The sequence below is a fragment of the Schistocerca americana genome, chromosome 3 (genome assembly GCF_021461395.2).
Source record: "Schistocerca americana isolate TAMUIC-IGC-003095 chromosome 3, iqSchAmer2.1, whole genome shotgun sequence".
NCBI lineage: Eukaryota > Metazoa > Arthropoda > Insecta > Orthoptera > Acrididae > Schistocerca > Schistocerca americana.
Window position 1 is genome coordinate 388,048,905 of NC_060121.1, and position 17,527 is coordinate 388,066,431.

General features: G+C 40.6%; 1 protein-coding gene across 1 annotated transcript in view; it reads left to right on the forward strand.

The window, feature by feature from the left end:
- Nucleotides 1-17,527, forward strand: part of LOC124606886 (aminopeptidase N-like) — a 160,568-nt gene that overhangs the window by 117,618 nt on the left and 25,423 nt on the right. The window contains exons 14-15 of the mRNA XM_047138983.1: nucleotides 5,027-5,191; nucleotides 15,596-15,751. Of these exons, the coding sequence (XP_046994939.1) occupies nucleotides 5,027-5,191; nucleotides 15,596-15,751 (321 nt within the window). The remainder of the gene's footprint in view (nucleotides 1-5,026; nucleotides 5,192-15,595; nucleotides 15,752-17,527) is intronic.

The window sequence follows — 17,527 nt, forward strand, 5'->3', positions numbered from 1 at the left end:
TTATATAAAGTGTGGATGGTTAATCCATATTCCAAGTGTCGTGGACCACCTCGTACCTTCAGACGGGAGAAGGTCTTCTACCATGTGATATTTGATTTTTGCAAATGAGCTGAGTTTCTTTAATGTGTTAACGATTTTACCTGTCTCGGAATTGTACATTTACGTTGATTTCCAATTGCTTGAGTTTCAAAATAAATTTAGATTGTAACTGGTTTCTGATAATATTTCTACTTAATTTGATTGCACTCACTCATTACTGGTGTATAGTAGAATAATAATGTAACGGATAGACTACCGTATTAAATACAGTATTGACAAGATTATCAGGATTGCAACACTTTTCAATTTCAATAAAATATTTGTTCCTAAGCATATGACTATGTTGTACCTTGGAACACTTTCCACATTTCAAAAACCTTACTTTTCAGGAGTAACTTACGTAATTTCGGATAACGGCTGCAGCACACAAAAAGTGAAAGTTATAATTAAGAAATTTTTTTTAAACTCGTCTATTACAGGGCCGGGTAAAGGCGAAAGTCTCCCCTATTTTAGTTTCAGCTACCCAGTGAAACCGTGTTATAAATTTTGGCTGCAGGTTTAGGCGACTTGGACGTAACTCAAATTCAAAAAAATCATTCACATCTTATCCAAAATCAGAGCCTTTCACAGATCAACATGTACCATTATCAAAATACAAATGTTATCAAAATTTCCTATAGTGATAAAAAAACATTGTTTTTCATTAACTGAATTTGTAACCTGACCTCAATAGCAAAATACAGGTAGGTATTCTCTCAGCTTATTGGTTCTTGAGACTAACACTCTTCCGTCGCTGCTTTGCCTTCTCCCATTAACAACACACTGAGTTGTATTTCATATTGAAATGTTCTCACTACCTCGGGAGCATTCCAATTACTATCGATGTGATCAGAGGGTTCTTCTCACGTTAAAGATTACACAGAATAGTAATGTCTGCACTTACAAAATTAGGCTCATATTTTTTTGTGTCCTCCACCACCAGATAAACAACTGGAAAAACTAAAGGAGTTGTATTTATACCGTCAGTTCTCTGTTGCTGGTAAAAGGAATATTTAACCAAAATCCCCCCCATGAACCATGGACCTTGCCGTTGGTGGAAAGGCTTGCGTGCCTCAGCGATACAGATAGCCGTACCGTAGGTGCAATCACAACCGAGGGTTATCTGTTGAGAGGCCAGACAAACGTGTAGTTCCTGAAGAGGGGCAGCAGCCTTTTCAGTAGTTGCAGGGGCAACAGACTGGATGATTGACTGCTCTGGCCTTGTAACACACCAAAACGGCCTTGCTGTGCTGGCACTGCGAACGTCTCAAAGCAAGGAGAAACTACAGCTGTAATTTTTCCCGAGGGCATCCATCTCTACTGTATAGTTAAATGACGATGGCGCCCTCTTGGGTAAAATATTCCGGAGGTAAAATAGTCCCCCATTTGGATCTCCGGGCGGGGACTACTCAGGAGGACGTTGTTATCAGGAGAAAGAAAACTGGCGTCCTACGGATCGGAGCGTGGAATGTCAGATCCCTTAATCGAGCAGGTAGATAGAAAATTTTAAAAAAGAAATGGATGGCTTACAATTAGATATAGTGGGAATTAGTGAAGTTCGGTGGTAGGAGGACAAGACAACTGGTCAGGTGCATACAGGGTTATAAGTACAAAATCAAATAGGGATAATGCAGGAGTAGGTCTAATAATGAATAAAAAAATAGTAATGTGGGTAAGCTACTACAAACAGCATAGTGAACGCACTATTATCGTCAAGATAGATACGAAGCCCACGCCTACAACAGTAGCACAAGTTTATATGCCAACTAGCTCCGCAGATGACGACGAGATTGATGAAATGTATGACGAGATAAAATAAATTATTCAGATAGTGAGGGAAGACGAAAATTTAATAGTCATGGGTGACTGGAATTCGAGAGTAGGAAAAGGGAGAGAAGGAAACATAGTAGGTGAATGAAAGAGGAAGCCGTCTGGTAGAATTTTGCACAGAGCGTACTTTAATCATAGCTAACGCTTGGTTCAAGAATCATAAAAGAAGGTTGTATACATGGAAGAATCCTGGAGATACTCACAAGTTTCAGATAGATTATATAATGGTAAGACAGAGACTTAGGAACCAGGTTTTAAATTGTAAGACATTTCCAGGGGCAGACGTGGACCCTGATTACAGTCTATTGGTTATAAACTGTAGATGAAAACTGAAGAAACTGCAAAAATGTGAGAATTTAAGGAGATGGGACCTCGATAAACTGACAGAGCCAAAGGTTGTAGAGAGTTTCAGGGAGAGCATTAGGGAACGATTGACAAGAAGGGTGAAAAGAAATACAGTAGAAGAAGAATGGGTAGCTTTGAGAAATGAAATAGCGAAGGCAGCAGTGGATCAATCAGGTAAAAGGACGAGGGCTAATAGGAACCCTTGAGTAACAGAAGAGATATTGAATTTAATTGATGAAAGAAGAAAACATAAAAATGCAGTAAATGAAGCAGGCAAAAAGGAATACAAACGTCTCAAAAATGAGATCGACAGGAAGTGCAAAATGGCTAAGCGGGGATGGCTAAAGGACAAATGTAAGGATGTAGAGGCGCGTATCACTAGATACTGCCTACAGGAAAATTATAGACACCTTTGGAAAAAAGAGAACCACTTGCATGAATATCATGAGCTCAGATGGAAACCCAGTTCTAAGCAAAGAAAGGAAAGCAGAAAGGTGGAAGGAGTATATAGAGGGTCTATACAAGGGCGATGTACTTGAGCACAATATTATGGAAATGGAAGAGGGCGTAGATGAGGATGATATGGGAGATATGATATTGCGTGAAGAGTTTGACAGAGCACTGAAAGACCTAAGTCGAAACAAGGCCCCAGGAGTAGACAGTAGACAACATTCCATTAGAAATACTGATAGCCTTGTGAGAGTCCGCCCTGACAAAATTCTACCATCTGGTGGGCAAGATGTATGAGACAGGCGAAATACCCTCAGACTTCAAGAAGAATATAATAATTCCAATCCCATAGAAAACAGGTGCTGACAGATGTGCAAATTACCGAACTATCAGTTTAATAAGCCACGGGTGCAAAATACTAACACGAATTCTTTACAGACGAATGGAAAAACTGGTGGAGCCGACTTCAGGGAAGATCAGTTTGGATTCCGTAGAAATGTTGGGAACACGTGAGGCAATACTGACCCTACGGCTTATCTTATAAAATAGATTAAGGAAAGGCAAACCTACGTTTCTAGCATTTGTAGACTTAGAGAAAGCTTTTGACAATGTTGACTGTAATACTCTCTTTGAAATTCTGAAGGTGGCAGGGGTAAAATACAGGGAGCGAAAGGCTATTTAAAATTTGTACAGAAAGCAGATGGCAGTTATCAGAGTCGAGGGGCACGAAAGGGAAGCAGTGGTTGGGAAGGGAGTGAGACAGGGCTGTAGCCTGTCCCCGATGTTATTCAGTGTGTATATTCAGCAAGCAGTAAAGGAAACAAAAGAAATATTAGGAGTAGGAATTAAAATTCATGGAGACGAAATAAAAACTTTGAGGAACGCCGATGACATTGTAATTCTGTCAGAGACACCGAAGGACCTGGAAGAGCAGCTGCACGTAATGGACAGTGTTTTGAAAGGAGGATATAAGATGAACATCAACAAAAGCAAAACGAGGATTTTTGGAATGTAGTCGAATTAAGTCGGGTGATGCTGAGGCAATTAGATTAGGAAATGAGAAGCTTAAAGTAGTAAATGAGTTTTGCTGTTTGGGGAGCAAAATAACTGACGATGGTCGAAATAGAGAGGATATAAAATGTAGACTGGCAATGGCAAGGAAAGCATTTCTGAAGAAGAGAAATTTGTTAACGTCGAGTACAGATTTAAGTGTCAGGAAGTCATTTCTGAAAGTATTTGTATGGAGTGTAGCCATGTATGGAAGTGAAACATGGACGATAAATAGTTTGGACAAGAAGAGAATAGAAGCTTTCGAAATGTGGTGCTACAGAAGAATGTTGAAGATTAGATGGGTAGATCACATAACTAATGAGGAGGTACTCATTAGAATTGGAGAGAAGAGAAATTTGTGTCTCAACTTGACTAGAAGAAGGCATCTGTTGGTAGGGCATATTCTGAGGCATCATGGGATCACCTATTTGGTATTGGAGGGCAGCGTGGAGGGTAAAAATCGTAGAGGGAGACCAAGAGATGAATAAACTAAACAGATTCAGAAGGATGTAGGTTGCAGTAGGTACTGGGAGATGAAGAAGCTTGCACAGGATACAGTAGCTTGGAGAGTTGCATCAAACCAGTGTCTGGACTGAAGACCACAATAACAACAACAACCTAAATTCCTTGTAATGTAGGTTGCTCTGTAGGAAAGAGAATTCTGGGTTTTATTGCAGCCGCTCTCTCTATGTGTATATGTCATCATAATAATCTGCAGAATTTTGCTTTGACTCATCGTCGTTAATTCATGAAAAATACTCAACATTTCCACTGCCAAATTGTTCCATCACTACGAGCCACGTGCATTCAACTGCCATTCCAAGTTCCCTCCAAAACCCATCACCTCCAAAGAACAAACAATTGACAAAACATTAACATCTGCATATTATATAAAAGTTACTTGCATAAAACAAAGCAGACACGAAGATCTGCACATAGTAACGGGAAGGATAGAAATGGGAAAGTGGTTCAATTTCAATATTCGGTAACTATGGTTTTTTGTTTGCTAAGCGACAGTATCGAAGGTTTTCCAGAAGCCCATAAACATGATGTCAACTTCAATGCCCCAACTTTAAGTCATGAACGAAAGAACTCTCTGAGATTCGCGCATTCATGTTTACCGATCAACAATGATAACAACAAACATGAATTAACCTGTTGTCAGATTGGTGAGACACGGAAGCTTCCAAATACGCGTGCTAATGAAAAGCAGAACCTTATTTCGCTGGAAATGGCTAGAGAACACCTAATCACAATACAGTATCTTTTCCAGGGTGGACCCGGATATGAAAAGCGTCGTGTATTGTGAAGGTGTTCGCCAGGGCGGTGCAGAGGCGTACGATTTCCTGCAGGAGCTGTACCAGAACACTAGCGTCATCTCTGAGCAGAGCGTCATACTGGACGCGCTCACCTGCCAGGAGGATCCCTCAGCCTTCAGGTGAGCTACGGTTGTGATACCTACTGCGTGGGTGCGTTAAACCAACCATTCTGGCATAAACATTCAGTCAGTATAATTGTCCCTCTTCATTGCCATTTACATTTGCATTTTTTTAAACATAAGCCTCAAAGCGTTTTGGCTACAGCCATCATCAGAATCACATTTAAAATCTCGATACATTGTATCTCGCCAATTTGAAAGGTGGCTTTCATTTGTGAAGTTCATTTCGCAGATTATTCTGCATGTTTGAAGTAAATAAACCCATATAATGGTTAATTAGTCTTGTTAGGTGGATTAGAAAGGGAGATACGTGATGATTAAATACATGTCTAAAATAATACGGGCTTTGGTAATGATAATATTTAGTTGTATGCTGTAGGTGTAAGCAAAGTAAATTTGCCAGTGGAGTCGAGGAGTGGTCGGGCTCAGCCGGGGAGGCGAAGGCCGGCGAGCGCCGGAAGAGCATTGTGCATGGGCCGGGGGTCCCAGGGGATGAGGCCACTGACCTGCAAGCATCAAAAGGAACGCCGCCGGAGGCCAGGTGAGAGGGAGAGGGGAAATGTCGAGCAGACAGAGAGCGTCCAACGTATGTGCTGGCGCCACCCGGTCGCGCGCTGTTTTAGCTGCAAATGGGCTGAGCTCTGATTGGGCAGTTCATAAGAAAGTGCGGGAAACGCTGAGGGTCAAGGCCCGCAGTTTGAACAGAGAAATTTTGGATAGGTGGAGAAATTGTATCACTCCGCGAGTGAGATGTGGGAGGCCTTTGCAGCGTTAGGATTGGCTGATTAGAGTTTGACGGCAAGATTGTCGCAAGAGCATCGAGAGAGCGAGGAAGGAAGAGAGCGTCTTGTGCCGTGAAAGCGGACAGTCGCAAAGTTCGGTAGCTCTGAGATAGGGACTTACATTCTTTACTGTAGGACATCAGCGTCCACGATAGGCATTGCATTGACTACTAGTATAATTGGAGTTGATTCCACCTTATAGGCTGGCAGTCTCCATTGAACGTAGTCTACCAGTGCGCAGAGCTATCATACTGGTATTCCACGTTAGTACAAGACGCACTGGGCTGCACCTTAAAGATTGTTGAGCCAGTCTTGAAAGCGTTGTATACCATTTAGAGGAAATATAGGGCTTGTGGTATTAGCAGTTTCTGATTAGTTTATTCTACTCAAGATATTTGAGAGACTTATCTTAATTCAGCGACCTCGCAGCTACAGTCGTCTCCCAGCAGTATCGACGGAGCCAGCACGCTGGTAGACGGTATTGTAAAACTTGCAGCAGCGGCAGTAAAGTGCAGAAATAGTTGTTGGATCGTGTTCTTGCCATCCACTGAGCATCCGTGCAGTTTGGCTTACGATTCGTTATTGGTTATTTGTCTTTTTGCATGTTGTTTTGTTTGTTTCTTGGTGGTGGTGTCCGAAGTACATATTATTTCAGACACAAAAGAGATTATAGGAACGCAGTCAGATCGCATTTACCATTTGCTTATCCAGGGGCATAATTAAATCTAACTTCGCATCAACTCAACATTAAGAGCTGAGAGCCAATCTTACCAGCGTAGTACATCTAGGAACAGTGTACAATTTGTTTAATTTGTTTTCATTCATGATTTGTTCAATATGATCTAATTTCTATCGTGAGATAATTTACAATAAATACAAGTTATTTACAATATCGCTTTGATTCAATAGTTAGTGGTAGTTAGCCGTCACTGTCACATTAATATATTTTATTCGTGTTTAATAACGGCCACTACCCAATATGAAGGCTTCCAAATTCACATGTTCACTTGTACAATGACTCATGGAATCACATTTAAGATCTCAATGTATCGTATCTCGTCAGTTCACATGTACACATGGTTCAAATGGTTCAAATGGCTCTGAACACTATGGGACTTAACTACTGAGGTCATCAGTCCCCTAGAACTTAGAACTACTTAAACCTAACTAACCTAAGGACATCACACACATCCATGCCCGAGGCAGGATTCGAACCTGCGACCGTAACGGTCACGCGGTTCCTAACTGACGCGATTAGAACCGCACGGCCACACCGGCCGGCCATGTACACATGTCCCTTGACTCAAGGTACATGTATACATGTGAACTGACGAGATACAGTGTATTGAGATCTTAAACGTGATTGTGATGATGGGTGTGGCCGAAACGCATTGAGGTGTATATTTAAAAAAAATAAAAACAAAAATAGCGATAAAGACGTACAATTATATTGATTAGTCGTAACATTCGCTGATTTATATAATGATTTTATGTCATTCATGGAAAAAAAGAACATATATTCAGCATTCTTATAGTGTACGAGAGAAGGCGATTAACTTCCCACAGTGTTTTTCCTGTACACTGAGCATATAATTTGTATAACGAAGAAGGTACATGTTAAGTGAAAGAAGAGTGCAGAACGAAAATAAGAGAGCAGTTAATACAGATACCATTGGCTAAGATCGCAGGTGACAGCTCTTCTAGTTGAAAGAAAAGAAGACTTTGAAGAATTCCGCGAACTTGGTAGCCACCTTAGCATAGAATTTGAGTTAAGTACCAAAAAAGACGAGTGTGACAGAGAATTAAGTAATCAACTTTTACATTTTTTATACTTTCAGAATACAACATTGTTTTATAAGAATTATATCTTCCGTTGGTCACAGAACACCCTCCAGGCATCTCTTCATAAATTTTGATATTTTGAGTATTGATTCTCTCCATCTTGTATAGATCCTTTGAAGTCACAGATATTTCTGTTTTTCTCAAAACCTAATTCAAAGCATAAATACAATGTGAGCACCTGAAACAACCTCTAAAACGATGTAACATTAGTACAGGAAGAAGTAATTCACATGAGAAGAAATATATTCTACACTCTGATTGAACAAGTAAAATGTCTTGAGGGTAATGTGGTGGAATTTACGAATGAATTAAAGAACTTTCTGTTGGGAAACTTGTACTGCACTAAAGAATATTTTAATAGAAACTCTTAAAATTAATGTATAAGATTATAATACAGTGTGTTTGAAAACAAACTCTCTAGTTTTAATGTGTCCTAGAATCTGCACAAAGTGACATACACTATTCTAGTTTGTGGTGTTTGTTTCATCACTTCTCCAAGTTCGGCTCCCCAGAAGTTTGCAGTTGGCAGGTATGCTTGACCCTGAGACGGCACCAATGCTATTTTTTTCCTCTGTTCCCTCAGTTCAGTCCAGGCGTGCGTGCAGTGCTACGCAGAGCAACTCAGCAACAATGAGTACTCCGCAACAGAAAGCGTAGTGTGTTATTTGGCTTGTGAAAATTGAATCAGTTATAACAGTGCAACATAATTTTGGATGTCAGTATGGTGGTGAACCACCTACATCAAAAACTATCTGTCGTTGGCTAAAGTCTTTCAAGGAAACAGGTAGTGTTTCAAAAGCAAAATCACCAGGTAGACCGAGAACTTCTGAAGATGTTATTGAAAAGATCCGTGTTTCGTGTGATCGGAGCCTGAAGAAGTCATTGGCCAGATGTAGTCTACAGTTACTCTACAATTAGCCTAAAGGTACTGTGTATGATGTTATACGTAAAACACTTAAGTTGCTTGCCTACAAATTGCAACTGTTACATGAAATAAAACCTACTGACAAAATTGAAAGGTACGAGTTTGCTGTTGACTTTCTACTCAGAATTGATGATGAGGTCAATTTTTAAAAAAAGATTCTCTTTTATGATGAGGCTACATTTCATGTCAGTGGAACAGTTAATTGTCATAACTGCAGAATTTGGGGGGGCGGAGCATCCACATGAAGCTATTCAGCATCAGTGTGACTCCCAAAGTTAATGCCTGGTGCGGTTTGATGGAAGATTGTATGATTGGTCCTTTCATTTTTGTAGAAAAAAACAATAAACGGGGATGTTTACTGCGACATGTTGAGAGAGTACATCTTTCCCCAAATGGACGATATTGAGATCGAAAAGGGGGTTTGTTTTTCCAACAAGATGGCGCCCCACCTCATTACAGTAACCATGCGTGTGCGGCTCTTGACACTCGCTTTCCAGGAAGGTGCATAGGCAGGGCTGGCCCAATACCTTGACACCACGAAGCCCAGACTTAACCTCACTGGACGTTTTCTTTTGGGGCCACATAAAAAGTGTTGTGTACAGAGAAAAGATCACAGAAATCAATCATTTACGGGAAAGATTCGTCGTGGCGGTTGGGACAGTTGCACCTGAAATGTTGATTAATATGTGGCAAGAAGTGTAATATCGTCTGGACGTGTGCAGGGCAACAAATGGATCCCACTTTGGCGTCTACTAACACTAAACAAAACTTATATTTCATGATATGTACTCATTGATGTAATTTTTCATTAATTTCCCCATTAAATTAGGGGGCAAGTAACTTAGGGGGTTCTTTTTCAAACATCCTGTATAATTAACATCAGCAGTGTACTGTTATAATATTTCACATTATTAAGTCAGTTCATTGCACTTAAATAATATGTGCTCTATTGACTTACTTATACATCTGACAGACCCCTTTCCACAGTATATTTGGAATGGATGTAATTCAAGCAAAGTGTTATTTCAATGTAATTTAAATGTGATGAATGCAGTAGAAAAGTTAAATAATCCTGCTCACACTATGGCTGATACTTCCTTCATAAATACGTTAGTGCAGACAATAGTAGGATAGAAAATACTCTGTGGGTCATGGAATGAGAGTAACAGGCACTCTCGATATAATTTGACATTTGACTGTTGGGTTGCCTCAATACAAGGACAAACACATACCATCATCATGCCCACCACTCTCCAGAGTCAGACGCTCTCCCTAAGCCATGCGCATCCTCTCCCCTACCTTTTCCCCATCCACTTTTTCGCCCCTCTCTTCACCCTCCGTCTCAATCCCCACTTCTCCCTTCCCCTTTTCTCTTCCTAAGCTACACACTCTTTCTAAATCACCTCTAAATAGTCGAATCAGAGATATTCTAAGCAAGGCCACACATTTAGGTTTAGCTATTCCAGTAATAGTTCGGTATTTTAATGTCCAGTCATATTTCTCAACTCTGGAAGTTACGCCACCTTGTTTTTTTTTTCTTTTTTTTTCTTTTTTTTTTTTTTTGGAAACAGGCCAATCAGAGTGCCTCTTATGGCAAGGATGCACATGCTATAACATCGCTCTCGTCCAGTGATGTTGGAAAAAGCATAATTTCTGCATGGCATCTGACATAATCACGATATTGACAACGTTGGTTTCTTTACAGCATCCCAGTGGCCTAAGATGGTGAAACATTATAATATGAGCGATCACACGTCATACTAGCTGTACAGTTTTAGGCTTCTGTTTGTTATTCTGCTTACATATCTTTATGTTAAAAAAAACATTTAGCTTTCAAGTACTGTTAATTGCTACAAGTTGTAAGTCTCCTGGAGCAGGAGCACACCACAGTGATCAGAGTGTTAAAACTTTGAACATCAGATATGCATAGTCTTGCTTTCGTATCTTCTTCACGTGCCATAGCTACAAAATTTCTGAACACTAATAAATAAGATAGATCTATCTATGTGCAAATACTGACTATATTGGACGAAAAGGACAGTATCTGAAACTGTAAGAGCTGTTTCGCACTATATGCTAACTCACGGCAAATGAAAAATGATCTTCTCCAAAGATACAAGGTACGTAAAACCTTTTGGGTCAACTTTATACAGACAGTAAAGGATGCGAAAATACGTATTTTGAGATGAGGAATCAGTGGTAATAAATACCTGGGTGGTGTGAGGTCTTGAACGACCATTGCATCTGAGGCGCGTGTTTGTGCTCCATTTCATAAGAAGCAATGTCTGTCAATTCGACTTTGAAGGTGCCTTTTTCAAAACAATACTCAAAATGCCGTGATGTGGCCACAGTGGAATTTATCACTGCTTACAGTTCATGATTCGTCGTCGATGATATTATCAGTTTCAGAAACGTGAGAACATGAATTTAATTTATGGTGCAGCAGTATATAGTGCCCAGACTGTTGAACGAATGCACGCAACAGATTTTCATCCTAACTGGAAGAAAAATGTCGATGTTATCAGAAATTTTCGAGGAACTGGATCGTTCAAGTCACAGTGAGTTGTCCAAGGGTCTCAACAAAGAACTGTTGCTACATCAGAAGTAGATGATGCCGGATCATGTGAAAGAAGATTCAGCAATAAGCTCCCATCAACTTGACCGTCGTCTCTTTGAATAGTTGCTATGAGCTCAACTTGTCGCTATGAAATTTTTTCAACAATAAAAAAGTAATTTTCGTTTGCGGCTATTACTACATGAGCTCAAAACCACTCAGTTTAGGTACTTTTACCGTCTGTTAGAGGGCAATCTAGGGAATGATTAAAAGGAGGGTATGGAGCATGAACACACCAATAATAGCCGCACTTCACTTTGTGGAAGACTACTCTGTTGTCTTGAGCTTGTGTACTATGCACAGCGGCGGCGACGATCACAATTTGTTTAATTTACTAAAGTTTCATTTCTGTCGTATTCTTGGCCGCCAGGTAAACTTGATGGTTTCCAGAATTGTTGCGCAAGATGCTGTCTGTCACGTGCCAGCTGTGTACAAACATTGATGCCAGTGGTCCAGGAAAGGGTCGTATGGGCATCGCCATTGTTCTGGGCGACTGCGGTATCAAATGAACAACCGCTGCTGACAGCACGACCACTACAGCACGAATCCTTCTTCCTAAGATGAGAATATAATTTACAAACACAAATAACAAAATGGCTCTGAGCACCAGGAGACAACTTCTAAGGTCATCAGTCCCCTAGAACTTAGAACTACTTAAACCTAACTAACCTAAGGACATCACACACATCCATGCCCGAGGCAGGATTCGAACCTGCGACCGTAGCAGTCGCGCGGTTCCAGACTGTAGCGCATACAACCGCTCGGCCACTCAGGCCGGCCACAAATAACATTTACATTTTTCGTTAAACCATTTGACAACGTGAACAGAAACTAAATTTGGACTGTTTGCATTAATGACTTATTCTGAATTGGAAGCAACATATATAAATGAATTAAAATGTCAAAAGACACCATGTTAAATGTTTTACTTTATGTAGATGATGTCACGATATTAAAAGAAGAATAAGACGACTTACAACGTGCCTGAACCACCAGAATTACCTTTGTATACAACACAATGTTGAGATTTCCAAAACCGAAACTAAAGTGGTGTCTTCCTGGGTTTTAGGTCCTCCTAGATACATTATCATCGTGGTTAATGTGATTGTAGAACATGGTTGTCTTTCATTTATTTGGTATGTCAAATTGGCCTAAACAGTAATAAAGACCTAGATGTAAAATTAGCTAGATTTGGAAATATATGTAGTACCATTCATAATGTATTTAAAAATAAGACCAGACAAGAAACAAAAGGATCCCTTCATGTCTTACAAAAATATAAAAAACTCTTCCCTTTCGATCTGAAAAAGAAATTAGTACAAACGCTTATACTCTCAACCATTGACTACAGCGATATAATCCTACAAGGTCTCTCTCAAGAAAATTCGCGACGTCTGGAACTGGTCATGAATGCCTGCGTCCGATATACCTGTGATGTTCGACTTTTTGATCACATTTCACCAGCATATGCACAACTGTCCATGCTGCTTGCAGACAAACGCAGAGTTTTCTTACACCCTGTCTCATCTACTGTCTTATAAATGTGCACAGTCCCTCATATCTCTCCTCGTCCTTAACGCTCATGTCTGAACAACATGACAGACACACACGTTACCATCATAATAAAAGCCTGTCTGTTCCACTACATCGGTCGATCACCTTCTCGAAGTCCTTTACAGTAGCAGGAACCCGACTCTGGGATAACCTCCCTCGTTATATTAGAGAACTTAAAAACATGTCCGGCTTCAAAAACCAGTTAATGACGTATCTACTTAAACAACAGTAATGCCTTCCTCTGTACATGAATGCACTTCACCACATTACTTCCTTCTTTCCAACTAGATCTTCCTCAGTTCCCAGTTTTTTCTTAACTGATGCGGCCTCCTTAAATCTTCCTTCCCCAAAACTCGCTATACCAGTAAACGGCTACTTTATACAGCGATATAATAATATAAATCTGGACAAATCTCCATTACTATTGCCAGTTTTTCTCATGTTTACCATCACTATTTCATTTTTTCTTTTACTGTTATTAGTATTGCTTCTATCATAATTTGTATATATGGTAGCTGTTGTAAGAATACTGCCAGTATTTACTTTATTAGGTCTTAGTCATTACTCTTTATTCATATTGTCACTAGATTAATCTATCTTTCTTATTCAAACCACTGTCATAATGCAACTATGATGTGTAAAATGCTGCATTTGTGGAACACTGGTCCAATGTAAGAATGGGCCTGATAACCCTAATCTGATCAGGTTAAACAAATAAATAAATAAAATAAAATAAATACATTAGAAAACGGCATGAAGCAGAGATGTTGGAAGACCTAAAAGAGATGGTCCGACTATTTGTGTAGATGGAACAGGCTCAGTTCCTAAGCCATCAAGTGTTGAAAAAGAGGAGAAGAAAAAATTGCATTCAGAATGTCAAATTAGACAATCGCGAACCATTTATAGGAAACTAATGCACCGGCAGTGACACAACTCTCTAGGGTTCCTCTTAAATCATACCAATATGCAAACTGCCTCTCATTTAGAAAAAAGGCAATTGAAGGTTGTTAAACTTCGTTGAGTGACGAGAGGACTTCCTGCTCTGGCTTCAGAGATAATAATAATAATGAGCGAATGGCATTGGTGGCCGGGAGACCCCTCGCGCTCCACAAATTCTTAAACGCCACTACGGCGACTTGCGAGTGAATGAGGATGAAATGATAATGAAAGACACACAACACCCAGTCATCTTGAGGCAGGGAAAATTGCCGACCCCGCCGGGAATCTAACCCGGGACCACGTGCGCGGGAAGCGAGAACGCTACCGCAAGACCACGAGCCGCGGACGCTTCAGAGATGATCCTGTGCTATTGCTGTGTCGAATAAGGTGCCATAGCTGACAATTACTGTACACAAATTCGTTGAATCTGCATCTGTAAGTCAACAGTCAACGATCTTGGAGGTGAGTTAGACCAGGATTGAATAGCAAAGGCCGGCGGAAGAAGGTGCTAATTCACCAGAGCGTATTTTGAGGTACTGCATGTCTTATCCTTGTTTACATTCAAACAAAGCAGAATATGAGAAGAGCAGATGGCGTTTTCGAATAGTACATATGAATCTGTTACCACCATGTGATACATTCGAAAATACAACAGATGAGGTGATCAGAGTAATTCTAACCAAACTGCTGTTATCACTTTCTTCCGGCGACCCCTATGAGGGATTAACGATCGTTTGATGTATCGACCAACTCGAGTGTAATGTTTATTAATTTCCTTCGCACGTTTACGCAAAGACCAGACTGGTTCCCAATTATTGCCTTTGAAAACATCATATGCAATCAATTAACAAACTAAAAAACGTTGAACGAAGCACACACGATTCACAAAGACGAATTTCTCCCTTAGATTAACTTACGAGTGTGACTACTTGAAGGGCATCATGTCACCATATTCTGTAATTAGTTGTGAAATCATGAAATAAAAAGCGAGCCCCGCTATCAAAAGGCATCGTTAGGGAGAAGAAATAGGTGTGATGTTTGATGTGGAACCCAGAACAATGCGATGTATATCCACATCTAGTCCTGTCTGATGTTGTTGCTAGAGTGTCAGGAAGAAGTAGTCTTCCGCCGCGATAATGCACGCGCATACCACATCTACGGTTACCTAAACTTTTTGCATCTTATTCATCAGCACTTCTGACCGGTATGATGACCAGATCTGTCGCCGTTGAATTTGTTCGGAACAAGACGGACGTCTACCCGATCCACATAGCAAGCAACATTCTTTGAAAGGCGAAAATAGCGCGAAACAGTACCTCACAAAATGACATCCGAACCTTTAATATTGACTCCATATACAGACGCAAGACCTAATCGTTACGATTATATTCAGTGCAGAGCCAAATATAATATGTGAAAGATCTTTATTAATGTATTATGTTGGCCAGAAAAATTAATTTTTTCATTTGCTACTGGTGTAATTTGCCAACATTAGCACCACTGTGTACTTATTACACGTGGAAGTACGCAGCATTTTGTATACTCTCTTGAAACTTTGATTCAACAACCACTAACAGTGCAAAGTGGCTAAAACGAAAGCGGATGTGTTGCTTTCCAATATCCCTTCTAGTGCTCAGAATATGGGTAGATGAGCAGTGGACGTACAACATCAAACTCACCTAGAGCAATGGAGACCCTACAACGTTAATGCACGTCTGCGTGAACGTGTACATGGTACCCTGTTGCAGATACCTGCTCGAGCAGACGGCAAGAAGATCGGAGAGTGGCGTCCACTGGGACCACCTACCTGCACTGCTGGAGGCGGCGCTTCGGGGGCGACGCAGACAGGCTGCCGCTGCCGCCATTGACTTCTTTGTGGATAATCCACATATCTTCAAGGCTCGGTGAGGTTTCCAACAGACACTCCCAATAAATTTATTTAATTTTAGTGGAATATTGATCAACTGGCGTTTCTTCCCTCTTTGTCTTTCCCTCAGTTTTTCCCCCATTGTCTCTCTCTCCATTGATCGTGACTGGGCCAACTATCTCACGAAAGAAGCGTCAAACGAAAAAAGTACAAAGAATGAACTTGTGTAGCTTGAAGGGGGAAACAAGATGGCTCTATGGTTGGCCCGCTAGTTGGCGCTGCCATAGGTCAAACGGATATCAACTGCGTTTTTTTAAATAGGAACCCCCATTTTTTATTACATATTCGTGCAGTACGTAAAGAAATATGAATGTTTTAGTTGAACCACTTTTTTCGCTTTGTGATAGATGGCGCTGTAATAGTCACAAATATATGGCTCACAATTTTAGACGAACAGTTGCTAACAGGCAGGTTTTTTAAATTAAAATGCAGAACGTAGGTACATTTCAACATTTTATTTCGGTTGTTCCAATGTGCTATATGTACCTTTGTGAACTCATCATTTCTTAGAACGTATGCTGTTACAGCGTGATAACCTGTAAACAACACATTAATGCAATAAATGTTCAAAATGATGTCCGTCAACCTCAATGCATTTGGCAATACGTGTAACGACATTCCCCTCAACATCGAGTAGTTCGCCTTCCGTAATGTTCGCACATGCATTGACAATGCGCTGACACTGGTGTCACGTGTTGTCGGTGGATCACGATGGCAAATATCCTTCAACTTTCCCCACAGAAAGAAATCCGGGCACGTGCAGGCCATGGTATGGTGCATCGAGGACCAATCCACCTGTCATGAAATATGGTATTTAATACCACTTCAACCGCACGCGAGCTATGTGCCGGACATCCATCATGTTGGAAGTACATAGCCATTCTGCCATGCAGTGAAACATCTTGTAGTAACTTCGGTAGAACGTTACGTAGGAAATCAGCATGCATTGCACCATTTAGATTGCCATCGATAAAATGGGGGCCAATTATCCTTCCTCCCATAATGCTGCACTATATATTAACCCGCCAAGGTGCCTGATGTTCCACTTGTCGCAGCCATCGTGGATTTTCCGTTGCCCAATAGTGCATATTATGCCGGTTTACGTTACCGCTGTTGGTGAATGACGCTTCGTCACTAAATAGAACGCATGCAAAAACTCTGTCATTCTCCCGTAATTTCTCTTGTGCCCAGTGGCAGAACTGTACACGACGTTCAAAGTCGTCACCATGGAATTCCTGGTGCATGTGAAACGTTCCCTTAAAAATATTATACATGACTGTGCTTAAACTGACATACAATATTTTTAGCGCAACGCAATCTGACTTTCAAAAATCCCTACAAAAGAATAGCCCTGACTAACATTAACCTATACGTTTCACAAATCACTTACCTCACAAAAATCTTGGTTACTTGAACTACTGCAATACAGCGAGCGCCACTACTGCCAGCTAAATAAAAGATTCAAACTACGGAAGGCACTAACTACTGATAGGCATAGTTAGCAAATGAAAGATTTTAATAGAGAACAAACAATGTATTTACCTTAACAGTCATCAAAAGTCATAATATATATATAGCAGTTCATGACATCCAGTCTTACAAATTTCAAAACTCCGCCATTTCTCTCCCCACATCCACCACTGCTGGCGGCTCACCTCCAACTATGCAACGCTACGCGCTGTTCACAGTCAACTGCCCAACACTACAATGACAGACAACAATGCAAACTAGCCACAGACTGCACACAGCACAG